The following is a 23823-nucleotide window of genomic DNA, read 5'->3' as shown; positions in this document are numbered from 1 at the left end:
GGTTGGTACTTGGTAGATATTATAATATGCAGAGGCACACCACCCGCACGCGACAATACTACCTGTCCACCATCGCGGCCCCACCCGTTCTATTGCATTTGTATTGAATTAAAAAGTTTATTTTGTGTCCCATTTAAAGTTATCAATAGGTACCTACTAGGTTTCACATAGGGACAAGGGAGCTTACATGCATCGGTGGACCTGTATCGGTTGATGATGATAAAGTTCTCTCTACGCCATAGAGTAGACCCACTGAAAAAGAATTTTTAAAAACTCAGCTTAATCTACGCGAATGAAATTTGGCCATCAGCAAATAATAATATATTTAAGACAATGCGGCCAGAGATATGCTGACACCTGCGCTGTGACGGAGTGCGCGGGATGTGTGATTGATGGCCTCTGTGACGACACGGCCCTGTTCGGATCCTACTGCGAAAATAGACGCAATTGGATTACAACTACCTGTAATAACCTCCAATTTTACGGAGTTAATACTCATCATCACGATCAACCCATTGCCGCCCCACTACTGAGCACAAGTCTCCTTTCAGAATAAAAAGGTCAATGGTAGAGATCTCTTATAGAGATAAGTGCTTCCACGTTCACTTCCACACACGTCTGACATGCTGGCCCAACGAGCCAGTGAAACACTACAAAGCTTTAAAAACATTATGGAGAACTCTCGGGCATGCAGGTTACCTCACTTTGTTTTAAGTGATAATTAGTTTTATAACCCCGAAAAGTTAGAGGTGCCGGGGATCGAACCACCGACCTCCCGAGTAGACAGCCTTAACCACTACAATACTAACTACCGCTTGATAATACAATGTAGTGCATGTTAGACAGTTATATCACTTGCTTTAACGGCAAAGAAAAATATCGAGAAGAAACCTGAGAGTTTTCCATAAATTTCTTGCGTGTGTAAAGTCTGCCAATCCGCACTTAGCCATGCGTGGTGTACTATGGTCTAAACCTCTAAACCCATTCATTCTGACAGAAGAGTGAAGTGCTCAGGTTGAAGTGATACGTCGCTGGTCTAGTCTAGTGCTTATTCAGCCGCAGAGTATGAGGTTCTGGTTTCTATTCCAGGGTTGCAGCAAAAAAAGCTAATGATTTTTTTGTCAAGAAATATTCGGCAATAGCCCAGAACTGAAATTGTCATACCGCAAAAGAATATTTAAAAAATCTACGGGTTTTCATCTTTTATTTTGTACTGTAAATTGTTTAGTAAGTATCTCTATGAAGTTACCTAATTCTACAAAATATCACATAATTAGACCATCTATCAAGTCGATGAATTAGATCAGACAAAACTTTTTAATATAATAGTATCCTAAACCCCCCGCTTCCATATCAATGTTACCCGTTTCAACTAACTTACCGATTTTTGTCCATCTCTAAAATTACAATGTCATAGACAAAGCCAACTTACTTTTAAATTTTAAATCACGATTGACCAATCACGGAACGTCTGCGAAACGTCATTTAAATTGGACATCAGACATCTTGAAGTGTGGATTTGTTGTTGTTTCTTGAATTAATGGCGTTTCTAACAAAAATGTGTTTATTTGTGATTTATATTATAAATGCAATGATTTAAAAGGTACAGAGCAATGCCTACCAAACAATTAATCGCTATTGATTGAAAGGTACCTCAAGTAATATTGATTCTTGGGACAGTTAGTTGGTGTACATTTTTGTTATTCGCCAATTTTCATAAACTACGCGGCGAAATGAAAGTGTTTGTTGATAATTTGTGCTATACTGCCAAGTTAATTAATAGAAATAAAGCAGAGCTTATACAATAAGATGTTCACGATAATTTCCCGCCCATCGTCTTCGTGACTGTTCTTCTTCGGCGCTGTGGAGGTCCATGAATCCCCTGTATCACTTGGACCGTCTCCATTGAAATCCCTACCAATTTTATAGTTCCATGCCTGCATTCTTTTGTGGCCGCCAGGTATAGCAGCATTTTCCTGACTGGAATTAGAGTAGCTTCCTCAGGGTGTACGATGTGTTTCCCTGGGTGGATGTTACGTTTATGCATTAGAGCGGAGCAGTAGCACGTTATGTGCATCGCAGTTTCGACAGATGCCTGGCATAGTCTGCCCTGGAGCTTAAAGTTTGTACATGTGTATGATTAGTCCACACTGCAAGTGATAATAATAATAATAATAAATACACTTTATTTGCACAACCACAAGAAGGATTACAATAAAGAGTAAAAAAACAGACAGAGGGAAGATACAAAAGACGGCCTTATCACTAATTAGCAATCTTTACCAGGCAACCTTAAAGATTGGAAAGTATAAGGAAAAGTAGACTGCAGGTGGTGTGTAACATACTAATAAACATACATTCAAATAACTGATACATACTAATACATAAACCACTAATACATGTATTAAATAATTTGTATAATACCAATATACTAATAAAATAGACTAATATATATACTCTATAATCGTACTTAAGGAGAAACTAAAATATGATTGTCGTCTTCAATTTGTAAGATAATGCTTCTTCACTGCAGTTTTAAAGGAGTCTAGTGACTTTGATTTGCGTATGGTCAATGGTAGTGCATTCCAAAGTTCAACAGCTCGCACAGTGAATGAGTTGCCATAGAACTTCATTTTGTGACTCGGCGTTCCTAATATTAAGGTTCTTCAGGATCTTATGTTGGATGTGTTAGAGTTTGCACTAAAATGCATAGGTTTTTCTTACTAAGTGCCACCTTTGCCAGTAACTATTTACTATTTATAACATTTTAGTTCTGGCAATGTTGTATTCCTCATTGATGATAGTTGCAACTCCATTTCATTATTCACAATGGTTGGGGTTGTCTTCAGTGTGGTCGGTTCCCAGATCCTTCTGATCCTTGACTGGATATGACTATTGTGCTTTTGTTTCATAACATAATACATTATAATACTTTATCATCAAGTGTTGGTGATAACAACCCAGAGCCACTGGCACATAGAAAACAAAACCTCCAAAGTTGGTCAATTGTGATTGAATCTAACCTTATCATCAACTGATACAAGTTCACAACTAGACATAGATGTAGGGGCTTCAACATGCCACAAGCTTGTACTATCTGAGATCAGTGGCTCCCTACGACTTTTGATGTTGTCTGTCCACCTAGTGGCTCTTCTCAGTAGTATCTACTTTCCTAACCAGTGCCAGTCTTGCCAATTGTAAATTGAATAATTGAAAAGAGCAACCGCCGAGTTTCTAGCTGGTTCTTCTCGGTAGGCACAGCATTCTGAACCATTGGTAAATTATTTTGACCATTCAAATGCCAAGTACTTTTAAGTTGTCAAAATAAAGTTTACTTGAATAAAAACAAAATACTATTCTATTCTACGATTGTAATATGTGAAACAAGTTACCCTACATGAAATAAATAAATACATTTCATATATATGGATCAGTGATGGGGATTGGCACAGTATAAATACCTTGAGTTTCAGCTAAGGCATCACTTGGTGTTGTTACAACCACTAAATACACTAACTACTTGCTCACCAACCCATTGCTGGGTCGCTGTTGAGCAAGTTCTGTCGCATAGTGCACCACATTAGCCACGTCTACATCCGCAGACTTCACACACTGCCAACAACACTATGCAGAATGCAAGGATGCAGGTTTCCTCACTATGTTTTCATCAACATTAAATCAAGTGATATTTAATTGCCTAAAATTTACATAACCCAGAGAAGTTAGTGCTGCATCCTGGATCAAACCCTCCACCCTCCACATAGGAGGCTGATGTCAACCACTATTGGCAGACTCATTACCTTCTCACTCTGGCACATGTGCTCAGTAGTGGGCCAGCGCTGGTTGGTCATGATGAAACAACTGGTTGTTTGCAGCTGCAGTACTGTGCAGCATGGCGGCCATGGAGCTGCGGCTCGGCGGGCTGCAGGAGGAGCAGCTGGAGCGCTTCGCGGAGGAGTTCTGCAAGCACGAGGAGCTCATGAAGCCCCGCCTCTCCTACGCCGTACAGGTGACACTACACCTCATCACTACTATATTACAAACTATACTATACTACATAACATAACTATTAACTATATTATATACTATACTACATTATAAATGCGAAAGTTGGTGGTTTGTCCTTCTATCCTTAGGGTTCTATATTATGGGAAAAGTGCCAATGGGATCTCATTATTTAGCTGCCACTCTTCATCTGTCAGTGGGTTGTATCTCATGAACCGTAATAGTTAGAGAGTTCTTATGTTCACTCTGTATTTCTATTGCCTCTATAATAAAAATTACAATATGACCACCATGTATATTTATAAGAATTTATAAAGTATGTAATCTTGTACAGGTGAAACTCTTTACCTTGTACCCCATTAAATGGAAATCCTCTTTAAAAGAAAGTAATTCATCATTCCCTTCCATTGAAGTACAAAAAAACCGTGTAACTGGAATTAGATGCTATATCTGGAAGTGGATATGATTTCTTTGTGATGTACTGTTCATACATATCACACTCTGTCACTCAAACTACAAATCTAGTGGACTCTATATCTGGAAGAAGCAATATGTAAACTTAGTGGCCTCTGTAAATCGAAATTTTACTCACAACTCTTTATCTCAAAATAATGATCCTTCAATAAACAATTCCAAGACATAATTTAGCTCATGGGGCAGCTTGTGTGCCCTGCGGAAGTTGTTGTGATTGGATAAAACAAAAGATTCATTAACTTGATCTTTCCCTTGGAGTTCCACTGTATTTTACTGGTTCTTGTACATTGTTCACCGAGGACCAATCACTACTTCTCATTGACACAATAGTGATTACACCTACTATGAAACTTTTCTTAAGAGGGGTCTCTTCGTCACTCGCTCCATACAAACGTAGTTCCAATTTCATTTGAATATTAAGCAACCAAAGTCCATGCAGACATATTCTAGGAACTAATATCTTTCTGTGGTTTTCCAGATATCTGTTAAAATATTCGTTTTCAAAGTTACGCGGTCTTAAAAATTGACATAAAATCTTTGAGCTCCTGTAATTTTGAAACTTCATATTTTTAGAAAAATCTAAAACACCACAGGCACAGATATTAGTTTCTAGAATACGTCGAAATTTCATAAACTTTGGTTGCTTAATATTCAAATAAAATTGGAACTACGATTGTATAGAGTAAGTGACGGAGAGAGTCCTGTTAATTCACTACTAATGGCACTGTAGACATAGACTTCCACATGTGTCTATGAGTGAGGGAATAGATAGTGTTTAGCGGGATTTGCCGCACTCTCCCATAAACCGCCGAAATGGGGAGTATGAGGTGGGGTATGGGGAAAATGTGATTTGTTTGCTGGAACTGCATGTCCTGCGGCAGGCGGTGCAGGCGCGCAGGCAGGCGCTGCAGGCACTGGGGGAGGTGTTCGGCGTGCCGGACATGCGGGAGATGGCGCGGCTGCTAGCGCGCTTCCGGCACCTCTGCGTCAACAAGGTAGACCAACCGCAAAACAACTATACTTGAATTTTTTAAAGTCTCCTTACCCGTAGTCGGAAAAGTCCATTAACTAGCTATGAAGGAATTTCGGTAAATTGAAAAAGAAATAAAAACTAATCCATCCAAAAGAAACTGCGGACAGAGGACACAACTGAACCATATCACGTCACTATAACTGTAAGCATGGCATCATTATTTTACGGTTTGAAAGTAGCTAATTATAGATATATAAATATAGCTAAATAAAGTCCCATTTTTATCCCAAGAAAACTGCTACTTATGTAATGAAAGGGGTAACGACCTTTAGAAATGAAGAAAACGATGCGGAAAGAGATGTAATGAGCACTAAAACAATTAGATGCGGTGGCTGATCCGCGTGGCGCAGGCGCGCTACGGCACCGGCGCCGACGCGCTGCACATCGCGCCTGCGTGGCTGCGCAAGCTGGACGTACCCTTCAACCTCATGATCACCGCGCTCAAGGTCAGTTGGCATTGTTAAAACAAACACTCACAGGTACACAATCTTAGAGACAACTTTCAGGAAACGCGTTATAAACTATAGGTGGCGCCATCTGTTATCGGTGCGTGACATTAGATATATTTTTTGTGTTTGCGTTGTCACACGTTTATTTATGATTATATGGTATTTTGCATGTGACCTGCAGATGGAGAGCGTGCACGAAGGGCCGCGGTCTCCGCACAGCATGCGGATGGCACGCTTCACTTGGGAGCTGTACTGCGGCGTGCTCGCGGCCTTGCAGGAGTCGGACGAGCCGGCCGCGCTCGTGACGGACAGCAGCACCGTCGCGGCGTTCGCGCACAAGATGGAGCTGCCCCAGGACACCGTACACGGGATATGGTGAGACGCGGACACGAAGCAGATACACTGATACAAAAACTATGATAAAATTTTCTAAAACCCTGAAACACTTCTTTCTTCATTTTTGCATGAAAACCCAAATACGAATTTTCTTGATATAAGTCGAAAAATGACGAACTTTCATAAAAACTTCATCCCGTAATAATACCCCACGCCCTAACCATATACCTACATACATATACATATACCTACATATATATATGTCGGATCGAGCCGAGGATTGTTTAAGAATTGATGAAGGCAGGCGGAGATCCTTAGGGTCTGCTTCGATTACTAGGCGATCTTCAGACGTGTTAAGAACAATACTTCCGTTTACTGCATGTCACAACTACCAGCGTAACTAGGTAAACCTAACCTAACCTACCTAGACTGGCTCCTCCACCCCTACACCGGTCCCAAACCGACCATCTAACCTAACCACCACAATAACAACTCGTCTAACCAACAGTACCACTTTAGGTAACCACTACTCCAAAATCTACGGCTACAGTGTGACACTCACACACCGTATCTACTGAGAAGTGTCCTCGGCAACAACCGGACGAATAATGCCCCGCTACGCACAGCGTGTCTGATTTTATAGTCCTACGACGACAGTGGGGAGATGACGTAATGCTCAGTGAGCGAAGTGTTGACAGCTAAAAGTCGGTACCGCCGACATATATATATGGAGGCTGTACCACCGATTGGCCTTTGGCTAGCTGGAGGACGCCCGTGCTGCAACGTTATTATGTATAGCGTGACTCAAATGACCACTAGCGCCGTCTATCGGCTGAGGACTACGTTGAGTCGGGGTGATGAGATTATGTCGAATTTTTATTCACATCTCCGGGGGTTCCGTCTGTACCTAGAGCGTCCCGCGGAGATCACAACTCGCGATCGAGGCAGAAGGGCCCGCTCACCGGTGCACTGTCCCGCAGGACGCGCATGTACGAAGCGGCGCTCGCCAAGCTGCGCTTCTCGTCGCGGCTGGGCGACGTGAAGAACCCCTCGCGGCCGTCGTCGCTGGACTGGCACGTCATCGACCTGGCGCTGCTGTACGACCCCGGGCAGGCCGCGCTGGCCACCGTGAGTGTCCGATAAAAGACGTTAACATTAGAAATTAGTTGCCATATCGGTGTGTACAAGTTTCTTTGGTGACTCTTGACACTCCCATCTGGTCCAGGGAAAAGTTGTACAACTCCTCCTAAGCACCAACACAACGCAGGTGCGGTATCGTTTCGCTATTGTGTCCTTTGGTGCAGTTATGAAAGGTGAGCAGCCGTCGTCGCCAGAAATGCTGCGTCAAAAACAACTCGGAGCTTCGTTGATTCACTATCCTGCTTAATACGCATCGTGACAAATACTGAGACGTATTGCTGAACCATTCCGAATGTGCAAACTGAGTCATAAATTATTTCTATCGGACCTCTCGCTTGCACTTACAGGCCTTATGGAATTTATGCTGATGTGTTGTGTGTAACTGTAAAAAAGCATTTGTCCATAGTCCATAACAGGTTATAAAGAGCGAGAGAGCCCTAGCTATCTGCATCCGAATGGCTTCCCTTGATCGATAATGATTTCTGCAGCACTCTCACAACTCTGTGATCGTAATGATTTATGACTTGATTCGCATGTTTGTAATGGTCCAACTGTAGTCATGTTTATTTTGTTTCCAGGAAAGCTTATCCAATTCATTGGAAGTGGAAGCGATGCTTCAACTCTACAAACTGATAACTGAGGCGGACAACAAACTCGACAAGCACAAACAAGAAAACCAAAATAACACGGAGAAAACTCCCAACACCACAAAAAACACGCAAAATGTATCGGAAGTAACCCAAAGTGCCACAGAGACAACCAAAAATGTGACTGAAACAACTCAAAATGTGACGGAAACAACCCAAAATACAGCTGGAACCCCCCAAAATGCCTCTGAAATGATCCAAAGTGAACAGTCAAACACGCCCCAAACCGAGCACCAAAATGAAAGTGGCACCCAAATTGAGAGCTCAGCAACTAGTTCTAAAACTCAAGGTATTCAAAATTCTTTTCCCTGTTTTCTAACTGATTCCGAGATGGTTGCGAGTTTGTCTGTGTGTACGTGTGTATAAATAATACTCTACAAAAAAATGACCAGACAAGCTCTATCGTTTCGTCTTGGCGCTAAGCGTCAATCAAGCAGCTGCGAAGAAGTTTGTTCTTAATTGTTAGCAGGCAGCCGACCGCCAGCCGCGAGTGGAGCTGGTCCCCTCAAGAGCCGCGCCGAGGCTGTGCCGGAGTGGGAGAGCGCTGAGCTGTGGGCCATGGTGCATTCCGAATATAACAAGCGGTAAGGAATTTTGTATTATTAAAAATCGAAGCACCGGCTAGAAGATCTTCCTCGTGGTACATAACATTAGTAGGCACATTGATATATTTAATAGCGCGATCTAACTATGTAGAGCGCCATCTAGTACAAATGTTTGGTCCCGCTTGGTTCCAGTGGACGCGTGGCGTCGCTGGTGACGCTTCAGAAGCGCTGGCACGAGCTGAAGCTGCTGGCGCGCGACGGCATGCTGCGGTGCTTGCGCGACCAGAGCCAGAAGCCGCACCCGCTGCTGCTGGCCATCGTCAAAAGGTAACGTTGTACTGCATCAGTTCATATAGGACATGTTTTTATCTATCTTTTAACGCTCCTAATAAAATAAAATAAATGTTTGTGTGTGTTAGGTTCCCGCACGTGGTGACGTCGCCGCTGGCGCCGTGGGCGCGCCTCGTGAAGGAGCGCCGCGTGCACGGCCACGACGCCGTCGCTGACGTGAGTGTATATTATCCACTGCTACTGTAAATGGTATAATCCCTAGCTCACCAGTATCAGTTTTTATCTAGTGCTTTGGTCTACAACAATTGGTGTAAAATGTTCTTTTTTAATTAAGTCTTTAATTAAATAAATAAATCCTCTAAAGTAGTTTTCTTGTCTGTCACAGGCCTCGATACAAGCGACACTGGCTGACGTGCCGAGCTGCGTATGTAAGTGCTTGTTTAGTACTTGTTATGTGATTATTTTAGATAAAATTGATGTATTATCAACAAACAATAAAATCCAGTGATTATCCTTAACTGATAAGGAAGGTCATTAATGTAAATGAGGTACAGAAAAGGTCCCAAAATGGAACCTTGTGGGACCCTTACCCTTACAATTAATCCGGAAGATCGTTTTCCATTCACGTCTACCTTTTGTGTTCTATCATTTAAATAAGATCTCGTTGACTCCAATGCTGCACCCCTAATTATTTAATGGTCGATGTTGTTGATGAAGCCTTGGATAAACCACAGAAAGCGCCACATTGTATAGACATTACTTATTTCCTAACTACCTCAATGTATTCCCGCTTCTACGATATTTTCCTTGATAATACAGATACTAAATAATGAATCGTAGCCCCATAAACTACCGCTACACAAAACATCATATGTATTAGTATAGTCCAAGACCGCGTGGCTCACTCTCGCAGCTCGCGGCGCCTGTTTTAGTTATCTGTGAGCGCGGGTACATCACTTTACCAGCCTACGGCAAAGCGGTAAAGCCAAAAGGAAGTTATGATTTTAGCAGTCTATGTATGTAGATTTGTATTAGTGTGTTCCACCGTAGCACCTAAACTACTGAGCCGTATTTGATGAATGAGGTGTCCATCGATTCGTTATTATGGTCCGGGTGACGTAAGCTTCATTTTATACGAAAAAAAATCACTCTGTCTCTAAAAAAATTTATATTGAATGGAAATGAAAGAGGAAAACTGCTAAAATCGAGTCATAAAGTTCATGAACAGGGTTAGGTTTCGAAAGCTTTCGTTCAACTCTTTGCTCCTTCTATAATGTTTTATTTCGTATCGCTATACCGTTTTGTCCGCCAGCTGCTCAACTTATCTCTCTCCCTATGTATCGTAGCGATGAGCGACGTGATGACCGACCTGCTGGAGTGGAGCGACGACGAGCCCGAGATCATCGAAGCCGAGAAGGAAGTCATCGACCTCGACTCCGACAACGAAGCTGACACCGACGCAGACAAGGCTAAACAGGAGCAACGCAAACCTGCGCTCAGAACTATCAAAACTGAAAAACCTGATGACAGCCATACAAACCCACCGCAACCCAACACTAACACTACTGACCATACTGCTATAACGCAACAAGCTGACAACCCTAGTGCAAACACACCACACGTAGTAAAATCTGACCAATTGAATAATAATGGGAAACTAACGTCAGAAAATACTAGTATTTTAAATGTTAGTATGCAAACGTTAATAGACAACTCTTGTTTAGCGAAGCTGCGGAGTATGCCAGAAGTTAAGAGACAACAAATAGATGGTACAATAAAAGAGAATACGACAACTGCAGATGTCGAAGCAACAACAGAAACGAACACACGGAAAGCCAAGAGTAGAATCATATTCGAAGATGACGACGATTTGGATGAAATCGACAACTTTCTTGCCAACTTCAATACGGACCACGAACTGAATGACGAAATTATGAACGATAACGATAATGTTACAGCTCAAAGCGATAAACCATCGCCTTTACAATACAAGAGTAACAGTTACTCACACAATAATAGCCGAAAAGGCAATTCTAGAGTTAAAAGTGAAACTGACGAAAGTGACACTGATTCACACATGAATGAACACACGAGCGGGCCTACATCTAATAATAAAGAAGAGAGACTCAATCGGTTGACGTTGAAAAGAAAATTAGTTGATAATTACTATAAGAAAGTGCCGCGCGATTGTTTCAAAGATGTTGTGGCAGAGACAGGGGCGGGAGACAGTGACGCCAGTGTCTCCAGAGAAGGCGACAGCGACAGCGACAGTGAAGAAGCCACCGTCGGCAACTATATTGGTAAGTGCTTTGCTTTCTCTCTCTGCGTCGTATGCCTCATTGCTGAAGGTTGTGCCCCCTTTGCATTCATCACATAATGGTAGGGGTTTTTAAGAATTTTTGATCTTTTTAAAGATCTTTTGCAATTTCTCTACTAAGGTCTGTGTTGCAACCATACAAAATTTTGGGCTAAATGTAGCATTGTTGGAGTCTGGTGGCGTTTTAGACTGAGATCTATAGAGTGGACTTTGACTTTGCTTAGACTTAAGTTTTAATTAAACCAAGACAGCGCTATACCGCTGGCATAAACCTGTCTCGTTTTAACAGAAACTTAAGTCTGAGAAAAGTCAAAGTGCGCTCTATAGATTTTAACCTTAGAGACGCTAGGCTAGCATCACTTTTTGTAGCGAGTACTTACAGCTGTTGAGCTCACAAGCTGAAGTAGCAATGCGCAGGGCGCTCCCAAGCTGCTGGAGTGGCGACTTGGCAGCAGAAGACAATGTGTCGGTAGACCCCATACTGGGCGCTCAGACATCAAACGAGTCTGCCGGAGCTGCCTGATGGCGGCGGCGCTAAGAAACCCTTACCAGATTCAAAATCCAAAATATTTTTATTCAATTAAACTTTATCCACTGGTTCGGGATGCTTTTCCTTTTGAGAAGAACCAGCAAGAAACTCGGCGGTTGCTCTTTTCAAGAGACGTATGTCCAGCAGTGGACGTGTATCGGTTGATGTGATGGTCCTTCCAGACGAGAAGCTGTTGGAGCTGTCGCGCGTGATCCTGACGCCGCTGGAGCACATCTGGGAGTGGCAGAGACACGCGCGCGGCAACACGCTCAACTGCCGCTACTTCAGCGTGCGGCGCCTCGCGGCCGCCGTCACGGTCACCGCCAGGTAACACCGAAGCCCGACCTTTACCCCCGCTTCCTCGTTTCTACTACACCATTATGGATCGCTAGAATTAGAATGCCCTTCCGACTTCTGTTTTCTCTGCTTCAAAACCTTATTCCTTATTGTTTATTAGTACCTTCAAAAGAAGAGTGGATAGGTACCTATCTACGCAACTTTCGTTGACCTCTAGCATTAGACGGATGATTTGTTAGCAACACATTACTAACTTTTGCTTGTGAAAAATACTCGTTATTCATTAGAGGTATCGCATCTGTATCACCAGCATTATCACCGCACTGTATATGTATAACTGTTGGACTGATCGGCGGTCGTGTCGGCAGGCAGCTGAACGCGTGCCGGCGCTACGTGCCGCCCGCGAGTGCGAGCGGGACGGGCGTAGCGCGCGCGAGCGGGACGGGCGTAGCGCGCGAGAAGTGCGACGAGTTCCGCGACATGCCGCGCGCGTACAAGGTACATACGCCACTGTGACTCCTTTATCAATCATCATCGTCATCATCGACAGACAGACGTCCACTGCTGAAGGAAAAAAGAGGAGAGGAAGACCAAAGTAAAGGTGGATGGGTTGCGTGATAGAGGATATGCGTATAAAAGGGTAGATAACAGAAGAGAGTGGAAGAAGAAGACGTCCACTGCTGGACAAGGGTCTCTCACAGAGCCACGTGTTGCGCCGCCGCCGTGTTTCTGATATTTAAGTATTTTTTTTACAGTTAATGATGTCAAATGTCAGATGATTTCTAATGACAGATACGGGGCTTCTTTGAGTCTGTTATTATTTTCGTTAAAACTAGGTGCGGGAGATTGATCACTACAAAGTAAATAAAATAGTTATCGTAAATATGATACATTAAATGTCAATACGAAAGATTGGTTTATTTTAAACATATATTCCATTATGTGAAAGTCTTCCTGTGATGGTACATTTTGAGCTTGAAATCTTACATTTTTTGATTTTTCTGTAAGCGGGGTCTTAACGGTGAATGAAAATATCGTGAGGAACCCTGCACGCGCGGAAGGTGTGTGAGGTTGGCCGCACTCGGCCCCGTGCTGCGCGTAACGTGGCTGGTGTGCAGGTGATGAAGAAGAAGCTGTGCCACCGCCTGCGCCTGTCGCGCACCTTCCTGGCGCCCGGCTTCTGGACGTCGGCGCGCAACGTGGCGCAGCTGTGCGTGTGCGACCCGCTGACCGTCACGCTGGAGCGCCTGCCGCCGCGCGTCGTCAAGAAGGTCAGCGCTGACCTTTACGTACACGAGACTGTTGACATCCTCGTCTGCGCCACTTCAGGCTCGCGCCGGAGTGAACTAGAGTGAGGGAACTGTCGGTTTGATCCTGAATCGATGATACGTCAAATATATGACATATCATCTATGGGTGACGTGAAGTCAAAGAAAACTAGGCTATTCATAAGCCACCTAGGCAAGATGAAATATCATATTGAACCATTCGTGTTATTAGCTTCTACCTCCTACTTACTAGTTACTTGATAATAAATGTATGAAAAAAAAAAATACTTAATTTTAACCAACTTCAGCTGTCCCAATTTTTTTCTTTCGATACAATGAAATGATCGTTACATGAAAGTGAGTCGAGCGGCATAAACATTGTTGGTGAATTTCGTTCATTTTTATGGACAACTCGAGCTTCATCAAAAATTGACTGCCAAAATTGTTTTCACCAAAAAGGTGTAAAGTTTCTCCGACAGCTTCCCTGTGTCTCCTCTAGTTTGGACCTCCCCATACTGTCCCAGTTCATGATGATAATTTAAATGATAATTAAAAAAACAAATGACTTACACAAATAGAACACCATTTTTCTTTTGTAACTGTTTGTAGATGTAATGAGGTGACAACTTACACATACTATGTTACAGCGAGCCCACTGTATAGATATTGTCGCAGGTGGAGTTGCCGGACATCGCGGAGGTGCGCCGCATCAACAGCACGCTGCTCACGGCGCAGGTGGCGCCCATCAGCGTCGAGGTGAGGCGCGCGCGGGGCTCCGTCTTACAGCGAGCCCACTGTATAGATATTGTCGCAGGTGGAGTTGCCGGACATCGCGGAGGTGCGCCGCATCAACAGCACGCTGCTCACGGCGCAGGTGGCGCCCATCAGCGTCGAGGTGAGGCGCGCGCGGGGCTCCGTCTTACAGCGAGCCCACTGTATAGATATTGTCGCAGGTGGAGTTGCCGGACATCGCGGAGGTGCGCCGCATCAACAGCACGCTGCTCACGGCGCAGGTGGCGCCCATCAGCGTCGAGGTGAGGCGCGCGCGGGGCTCCGTCTTACAGCGAGCCCACTGTATAGATATTGTCGCAGGTGGAGTTGCCGGACATCGCGGAGGTGCGCCGCATCAACAGCACGCTGCTCACGGCGCAGGTGGCGCCCATCAGCGTCGAGGTGAGGCGCGCGCGGGGCTCCGTCTTACAGCGAGCCCACTGTATAGATATTGTCGCAGGTGGAGTTGCCGGACATCGCGGAGGTGCGCCGCATCAACAGCACGCTGCTCACGGCGCAGGTGGCGCCCATCAGCGTCGAGGTGAGGCGCGCGCGGGGCTCCGTCTTACAGCGAGCCCACTGTATAGATATTGTCGCAGGTGGAGTTGCCGGACATCGCGGAGGTGCGCCGCATCAACAGCACGCTGCTCACGGCGCAGGTGGCGCCCATCAGCGTCGAGGTGAGGCGCGCGCGGGGCTCCGTCTTACAGCGAGCCCACTGTATAGATATTGTCGCAGGTGGAGTTGCCGGACATCGCGGAGGTGCGCCGCATCAACAGCACGCTGCTCACGAGGCGCGCGCGGGGCTCCGACTCGACCACGCATCTCCAACTCGTCAGAGCTGTGCGCGTTTTAAGCTCATTTTTCACTACATAATACAAAATTTATTTTAGTCCAGTCAAAATAATTCATGGTTATAATAATTCGTTTAGAGCTAAAAATTGGTGCGAATGTTGGGCAAATGTGCGATCAATGGGGAGTTTTCACTCGAAGTCTTGTAGTGTTATAGTAATCGCGCGTTGTTCGCAGACGTCGACGGATGGCGACACGTCGCCCGTCTCGGACGCTGCACATGAAGCCACAAGTAAGTGTTCTATTTTAACGCCACCTCAGGAACCTAACGACTATCGGTCTTTCCTCCTATGTGCCCTGTCCATTGCCCCTTCAGCTTCGTAACCCGCTGAGCTACGTCGGTTGCTCTGGGCTATGGATCTCCACATTTCTGATTTGATAGAGAAAATCCAAACGTAGCTCTCTTCATCGCTCGCTGAGTGACTGAACTTTTTTATGAGGTTCATTGTTAGCGACCATGTCTCGGATCCATATGTCATCATTGGCAACACGCACTGTTCGAAGACTTTGGTCTTGAGGAATTTCGGACGACAAGACATCTCGAAGATTCCCAAAGGACCTTCCATAAAATACATATTTTTGAAATGACTTGGCAGGAAGCGCGCCTCGCGCGGAGGAACGTGAGGGCGCGGAGGAGGAGGCGGCGCTGCCCAGCCGAGAGGACCTCATGAAGATGATAAAAACTCTTGTGGTGAGATTTGTTTATCCATTTCAATGCAGTAGAGATGTGCACTATTGCTACTTTTAAATCATTTTCATTTGGCGAAATTATTATTACACAAAGTGATTTTTGAATTTTCACACTTGAAGCGTAAGTGCGAAAATTAACTTTCCCTATTGTTTGTTACATTACATGTTTAATGTTTTTGTAACGCGCAGCGATGCAAGTGTTTTCGCTCCCACGCTTTTTAGCTCTGATAGTAATATTTTCAAATTGAGTCTTGCTAATTTTGCTGATTTTGCTTTATGTCAAGGTAGCAAGTGGCACATATTATGAAAAGAGTTCACGTGATACTTCGCCAGTTACCTGTGGAAAATGGTCCATCTCTATGCGGCTGCGCATTCGAACATTTCAAGTGCGGGGTCAATATGATGGTGGGCGACAAACATCACCGCGATCTAACATACAACTAACGGTGGTTACTCCTTCAGCACCCCAGCATGCAGGCGCTGCGGGAGGCGGATGCGAGCCTGCGGCGGCAGCGGCAGCGGGACGGCGCGGCGGCGGACGAGTGGGAGGAGGCGATGCTGCAGAGCCAGCGCAACAAGTGCCAGCAGCTCAACAAGGACATCATAAACCTCATCGGCGCGCACAACGACGTGAGTCAACATTAGCGAGTATTCAAACCCAGTGTTTTACGTAGATCCTCATCATCATTGCAACCGATAGACCGCCCCTGTTGGACGTAGGTTTTTTGTAGACTTCGTATAAAGCGTCCCCCAACGCCTAAATATTATTCAGATCTATTGTGACTATTTCCCCGGACTTAAAGGGTTGTCAGATTATTGACTAGACTGAAAGTAACCCTTTAAGTATGGGGGTAAGTCACCGCCGCTCTATCGGCTGCTGGACATGGTTCCAACGGTTCCGCGACTCGTCTGATGTCGTGTGGGTCTTCCCAAGCTGCGCTTGCCGGTGCGAGGTCGTCACTAGGACCCCAACGTGTATCTGTATTTGGAGCAATGCGCCCCACCCGTTGTCATTTCAACCTGCCAACACGGTGAGCTATGTCGGTTACTCTGTTTCCCCTACGGGTTAACCCGTGGCCTAGCGGTCGGAAAGCGCACCCACACACTTTCACGCTACGGGTATCCCCAGGGAGAGGCAAGTTCGAATCCTGCCCGTTCTGCAATTTTTAACATGCATTTAAAATTATTTAGAAATCTTTTACCTCGTTACAGACTCCACCGAAGAGAAGGCCGGCTCCACAAAGTAAGAAGGCTTCTCAGAAGAAATCCAAACAGACCCACGAGGAGGAGCAACCGCTCCCCGACGCCTACCAGGAGTGGCAGCGACAGAAGACGCTCGTTCACAAGTACTTCAACTTCAACACGCCCGCCGGCAAGCAGCCGACCAGCAACCCTCCCCGCACCAAGGCGCGAGCTGCCCACACAGCTCCGCGAGTGAACGATCCCACTGAGCCAAACAACATCGGCCTCATGAGCGTCAGCGATGACGACGACTCGACGGACGGACACAGAACAAACGACCACACAAAGAGACCACTCGCGAGCGACGACTCGGACAGCTCAAACAAGCGAGCGAAACCTACCGAAGATCATCCGAACGAAACGGCCAGAAGTAACGAAGAAAACGCAGATTCCGATGACGACGCCGACAGGATGATCATCGACGAAGGCATCCACGACATCGACGAGCCCGCCTCCAGCGACCCCCTGTCCGCGCCCGACCTGCGCCTCACCATCATGCCCGTCAGCTCCGTGGGCGGCCTGCGCGCCGACCACGACGCCTCCTCCAACGTCGTCTACGTCGTCAAGACGCACAAGAAGGTGAACGTCCCGAAGAACGCTGACGTCGTACCCACGTCGTCCACCGTCAGCAGCATCAAGCTGCCGGACGCCTCCCTGACGCGCAACCCGCCGCGCCCCCCGCCCCGCAACCCGCCAGGCAACCCGCCCGTCACCTGCATCAACACCGCGCTGCCCACGTACTACTTCATCCAGTCCGGCCAACCAGTTCACGGAAACCCCCAGTTCAAAGTGCACTCCGGCCCTCCACTGCGATCCATCGTGCCCAAATATATACCCATCTCGGCCCTGCCTCGAAGCGTGATCGATGGGTCTGAAAGTGCTCCGACGTGCGCCGCGCCCACCTACCCCACCAACGTGATCAGGATGAGGCGGCCGGGACCGCTGTCATCCAAATCAAGCTCTAATGCGACTGGCGTTGCAACTTCGAAAGCTTCGGGACCGAAGAAATCTAGTCTAGACAGGGCCAACGAGCAAACACCTCGACGTGAAATCGTCGAAATCGATCTAACGTCCGACACCGAGGAGGACGGCACGGCCGGTAACGTGGCTCCTAAACTTATCAGTGTTACTTCGATGTCAGAAATTAGAAAAGGGAATGACGTTGCGAATCCATCGACAGATGTAGACGGTAAGGATGACGTGAACACGCCCGGTGATACAGTCGGTTCCACGACATCGGCCGTCGTGCGCGCGAGACAGCTGCTGACCCTCGAAGTGGGCCCGATCAAAACTACCGCAAATACAAGGACATATTCCAAAAAGAGAACTCTTCCAGGGACACCGGAAGTTGACGCCAGTCGAAACGATAGTTCCGTCAACTTCACCTTTTTCTTGAAAAACGATCCGCCGTGGCTTAAACACAAAGACGCGGCCGAAACCATAGGTCCAGATTCTGAAGCTAGGGACGGACACGAAGCCGGTTCACTGCGCACGTCGATCAAACGAGAGAAAGATCTCGATATCGACGCCTCGTCCGGCGACAGCGAGTCGGCGGACGTCGACGTGGAGACCTTGCCGGGGGTCGCGGTCAAAACGGAGAGCCCCAGTCCGACCAAACCTGCCCCGGCTCGAGCCACGGACAAAATTGCACTCACAACCACCTCGCCGAATCAAAACACAAGAACGAGTTCATTAAAAACAACCCAAAAAGGTGACACTGGCAGAATCGTAATACAAACGACTTCTCAAAACCCAGACACAGTCAAAAGTCTATTGAAAACACTATCTCAAAAAGAAGATTCCAGTAGAAGTGTACTGAAAGGGCCCGCTCCGACCGCGCGACCCGCGCCCACTCCGCCGCAGGACACAGACAATATACCCATCAAAATAACGAGTACAATGACTTCAAAAGATCTTCTCAAGTTAAGTCCGGAAGAACTAGCGCGTCTGTTGGAGAACGACGATGATTTCGAAGAAGTCGTGGAATACGCACACGCACCGCACGGGAAAGTGGATACAACACAACACAAAGTGGATACAACACAACACAAAGTGGATACAACCCAACACAAAGTGGATACAACACAACACAAAGTGGATACAACACAACATAAAGTGGATAAAACACAACAAAGAGTGGATAAAACACAACAAAGAGTGGAGAAAGCACAACAAAAAGTGGTTATATCACACCATATAGCGCCTATACAGATTAAAAAAGAGAAAGTGTGGGAGGAAGAAATAGAGCGGTCGAAAGGCAGAGATCTCCAAAGGATCAGTGTAGAGGGAGTGGAAGTGAAGAAGGAGCCGGGTGGGAGTGGAGTGGAGAGTGAGAAAGACTTGGCCGCTAATTTGGATCTGCTCCTGCAGGGGGTGCCCACTCTCAGTGAGCTCAAAAATTCAATGGATGTCATCTGTGGTGAGTACGATAGTCAAAGACAGTTTTTTTTTAGTCTGGTTGAAGAGAGTAATTGGCGTTTTGGTTGATGTTGTGTACAAACTGATAAGGGTATAGGTTTAATCAAGGATTTAATAAAACTGCCCTTCCGAGTTAGCCGGCTTTCATTATAGACTGTATGATCACTTACCACCAGGGGAGATTGCAGTAGAGGGCTAATTTGTAATGGATTAAAAAAAATTGAAACCTCAGACCCTATGAATAGGAGGCCGACGTTAATCACTCAGCTCCCGCCGCTCAGTGAATCTGTTTGTTTTGCAGGTGACGAGGTGCCCGTCGCCGACGAGGAGGGAGGTGAGCGGAACGCACTAGGACTCCTTATTTATTGACCTTAGCGCCAACCTTTCGTTGGCCCCAGTTCAATACTCGCGCCAAATAAGTTTGCAGCCTTGCATAACATATAATTATTTATTGATCGTGTTAATCTTATTGAATAAATAAATAATATTCTTTCATTTGGGAGCACAGCGCAAGCACAGTATACCATGTGGTGTAACGCGATAACTTATACAGATAAAATACGGCTTGCCATGCATCGCGGCCGCCGACCACCGCCGGCAGCTCTGATACATGATGTTCCTGTGTAACGAAGGCGGCGCGGCGATCCTCTGAGCTGAATTTCACGGAATTTCAGTTAATCTAAAAACAACAAAAAGTTGAAAACTAAAACCCGACTGCGATTGTCTTAATAAACGCTAAAATATTATAGTAAAGTTGTATTTCTGTCGCTTGGTATATTTTAATGTTGTAGTACTATATTTATGAACTCTGAATTTTCTCCCCTTTCACTTGACACCCCACTCGATACAATAGCAAAAAAAAATTGGTTGTCTGTAAAGTCGGTTTACTGACGATAGTTGAACGTGACAACAAAGGCCGATTGTGCTTCTTTGTCGCTCGTTCCGCGCTCTCGCTTGCACTTCAAGCCTTACATGGAACGCCTCAGAGCGAGGTAACGCCGCATGAGTCATGTTTTTTCGTGCGTGCAGCCGGCTCTATCGAATTATAAGTCAAAAATTTTGGAGACCCCCACTTTTTTTCATGTAACATCGGTTAGGCCAATTTTTTTCGTATAAAATGTAGCCTATGTCACCCGGACCTTTATGACGAATCGATTGACACCTCATTCATCAAAATCGGCCCAGTAGTTTGGGTGCTACGGTGGAACACACAGAATCTGGATACAAACATACACACGCACATACATACACACATACATACACTGCTAAAATCATAACCCTTTTGGCTTTGCCGCAGTCGGGTAACACGTCGACGTCCCATACCGGTCTAGATGTAAAGTTGTCATTGTCCTGGCCGGTGCGGTGGCCTGGCGTAGTGTAACACCTACTCTGCACGTTGCAGAGGGCCCCATGTTCCAGTCCATCGCGGACCTGGGCCGCTGCGCGATCGACGTGCGCGAGTACGTGGACAAGATCACGGACCCCGAGGAGCCGATCCTCAAGCTGGACTTCTCGGAGCCGCTGTGGGTGCTGGCGCAGAAGTACCTGCTGCTCACGGACGAGAACATCCAGTACGCGACCCCCTCCTACGTCACCAGCGTGCGCACGAGCGACGTGGCGCCCTACACGCAGATACGCTTCCCGGACGACGTGCGGAACAAGCAGACGCTGGACCTGGGCACCAAGAAAGGTGAGCACTTGTATTCTATGGTGTTTACCCTGGAGCCAGATTTAACTCATAGTGTTACTTCTAGTCGCGAGGACGCAAAGTTGCTCGTTCTCAACTCATCGAATCACAGGCCCAGGCAAAGAGGTCCAGGTGACCCACAGCGTCACTCGCACAATTAAAAGCAAAGGTCTGAGGCCCGCATTGGAGCTCCAAACGGCAAGATTTAGTGTGAATTTGATTACAGTAGTATGTGTACGTGGTAGTTTAGTTTGGGAAAGTTTCACTTATATATTGTACATGATCTATTTCACGATGACCGCTCGGGCTTGGTTGTAGCAGTGGACGTACGGACAAGCGTTAACGCATCTGTGTGCGTGACGCAAACCACGTCGCTGTCACCCTGAGCGCTGCGCACACCGTGTCAATAGCACATGTGCACTCATGTATATGGTGCGTGCACTGCGCGGTGGTTCACAGGCAGAGACGTGATGGTGTGCGGCTGCGGCGGCAAGGGGCAGTGCATGCTGTGCCAGAGCATCGCGGGCGAGGACGGCAAGGCGCCCGAGTTCGAGATCTACAAGCCCAAGTTCAACAAGCTGTGCCGCGCCTGCGGGCTCGACCCCAAGCGGGAGCGCGCCAGGTGACTAGTACTGTATTTATCTACGCCGCTGCGGCAGACGTGCTCTGGAGTGGAGGCCGCGTGTCAGCGAGCGCAGTGTGGGACCACCTCCCACCCGCTGCACTGACGACCTTGTGGGAGGAAGGCGGAGGATGTATATGGTGGTGCGCATTTGCGAAGGCCTATGTCCAGCAGTGGACGCAAACAGGCTGATTGATCGATACTTTCTATACTTATCTATAGATAAGTACTATAGTAAATAATATACTAGGCATAACTTCTATAAGTTACACCGATGTGCCCGCGTAAAAATCTTATTTATGAATGGCGCGAAAATTTTAAATCTCAGCCAACCACAGCGCGCGTCCGTCCGCGATTGCTTGTTCGCTGCGCGCTATGTTTTGTACGCGCGAGTTGTGATGCGCCAGCACGAGTCTGTTGTTGTTGTGTTTCAAATGTTAACGTCAAGCAATGAGGTGTGTATTGCGTTGCTGTACATCGGTAATAGTCCGCGGTAGGTTGCGCTGTTCTAGTAACGAATTGTGGCGATGCGATTTATAAAAGGGTTAGTACTGAAGGGTGAATCGCATCGTACATTGTGTCGGAATAGAGAATGATAAGCATGTGTGGTCGCAGGATATTCACGATAAAGCAGCGGCCGTACCGCAAGATCGGCGACACGCCGCTGAAGTTCGTGGTGGTGGACGTGCGCAAGCGCTGCCGCGTGTGCAAGGACGGCGCGCAGTTCGTCGCCAACCCCGACACGCTCGTCATCAACGACAAGCACTACGAGAAGATGCGCGACGAGCCGCTCATGTACGCGCCCGTGAGTACTGCCTGCTTTGTTGACTCTCCGTGTTCAGCACTAGAACAGAGACAGCGCTATCAAAAACTACGCTGTCGGGCGTCCCCCGACGCACGCAATCCCCCTTTCTATCAATTGCAGTATCGTAACCTATACTGCAATTCGATTTGCCAGATTTAGAGAATGATGGTGCAAAAGTGAGTGATGGTGCAAAAAGCAGAAAGGACATTTCCCAGAAGTAGTACAGGATGAATATTTGTGGATAACACTCGAGCAATTTAATTACTATGCAGTTTTCTTAATAACTCCAACCTATTTTTCGGAGTTAGTCGAAGCAAACAATTTGAGCAGGATCGTGTTGAAATGTGAGTGATACGTTGCAGGTGCTGAGCGTGGTGCAGGGGCCGGCGCGCTGCGCGCGGCTGGCGCGGCGCGAGGCGGAGCTGTACCTGCACAACCTGCGCACGGCGCACCGGCGCCGCGTGCTGTACCGCGCCGACGCGCAGTTCGCCGCCTTCAACGCGGCCGTCAAGACGGCCATGAGCAAGATGGACCGCGAGGAGGTGGACGCGTGGTACCGCCGCAAGGTGGACAAGGACTGATAGCGAGTGACCGCAGCACTTACGGTAACACTTGCTTCCATTTCTTGAAGTTTTCATGAATTTCCTCGTTCAGATTTAGTCCCTTGACAGAGAAATCACGAATTTACGAGAACTTACATGGAGCAAACTAGATGTCGCCTCGCAACTTTCAATCACGCTGACAGAGTTCTTCAGAATAAACTGACTCCTCTATAGGATACAATATACATATATAAATTACACATCCCGAAATAAACACAAAACCACAAAGCACTTAATAATAACTTCCAGGTACAGAAGGCTCCGCAAAGACGTTCAAATTAATTAGAACTCTAGTTACAACGCAATAAAGTGCAATTAAGCTCGCACAGCGCTGCGGTCTAAAATTTAATATTATTAATGGTTATTTTTGTTTCAGACGCACCTCTACCACTGAACTGACTGTAATGTCTGCTTCACACGAAACAGAAGCATGAAGAAACCCCATAAGAAATTCAATGGACATGACTATTAAGCTAGTACCTTCTTCGAAAACTCAAGAGTTTTTTTTAATATACCACATATCCCTGCCAGGGCGAGGCACTTCCATGTTAGGCAGGTACCCTTACGCGCTATCGAATAAATAAAAAACAATGTTGTTTGGTGTAAATAAGTAGATATTAAATAAATTTATAGCCTTACTAGAGAATGCCCGCGGCTTCGCCCGCGTGGATATCGGTTTTTATCCCGTAGGAACTCTCTGATTTTCCGGGATAAAAAGTAGCCTATATCCTTCCCCGGGATGTATCCCAAGTCTGTACCAAATTTCATTAAAATCGGTTCAGCGGTTGGGCCGTGAAAACGTA

The 23823-nt window shown here is 46.5% G+C and overlaps 1 protein-coding gene across 1 annotated transcript; it reads left to right on the top strand.

Annotated features, from left to right (window-relative positions):
* Positions 1 to 1506: 1506 nt before the first annotated feature.
* On the top strand, positions 1507 to 23668 carry LOC123878999. Its single transcript, XM_045926452.1, has 26 exons — positions 1507 to 1649; positions 3876 to 4009; positions 5361 to 5474; positions 5836 to 5958; positions 6143 to 6336; positions 7278 to 7425; positions 8016 to 8373; positions 8551 to 8668; positions 8822 to 8956; positions 9049 to 9136; positions 9306 to 9348; positions 10267 to 11220; positions 11949 to 12093; positions 12432 to 12561; positions 13182 to 13334; positions 14007 to 14087; positions 15132 to 15186; positions 15551 to 15645; positions 16107 to 16274; positions 16857 to 19305; positions 19606 to 19638; positions 20707 to 20994; positions 21451 to 21613; positions 22229 to 22418; positions 22781 to 23023; positions 23397 to 23668. Exons 2-25 carry the CDS (start codon positions 3893 to 3895, stop codon positions 22997 to 22999), a joined length of 6561 nt encoding a protein of 2186 aa, XP_045782408.1. The 5' UTR covers positions 1507 to 1649; positions 3876 to 3892; the 3' UTR covers positions 23000 to 23023; positions 23397 to 23668.
* The last annotated feature ends 155 nt before the right edge of the window (positions 23669 to 23823 follow it).

The sequence above is a fragment of the Maniola jurtina genome, chromosome 27, assembly GCF_905333055.1.
Source record: "Maniola jurtina chromosome 27, ilManJurt1.1, whole genome shotgun sequence".
NCBI classification, from domain to species: Eukaryota; Metazoa; Arthropoda; class Insecta; order Lepidoptera; family Nymphalidae; genus Maniola; species Maniola jurtina.
The sequence above is the reverse complement of the archived record's forward strand: the minus strand, read 5'-3'. Positions and strand labels throughout refer to the sequence as shown.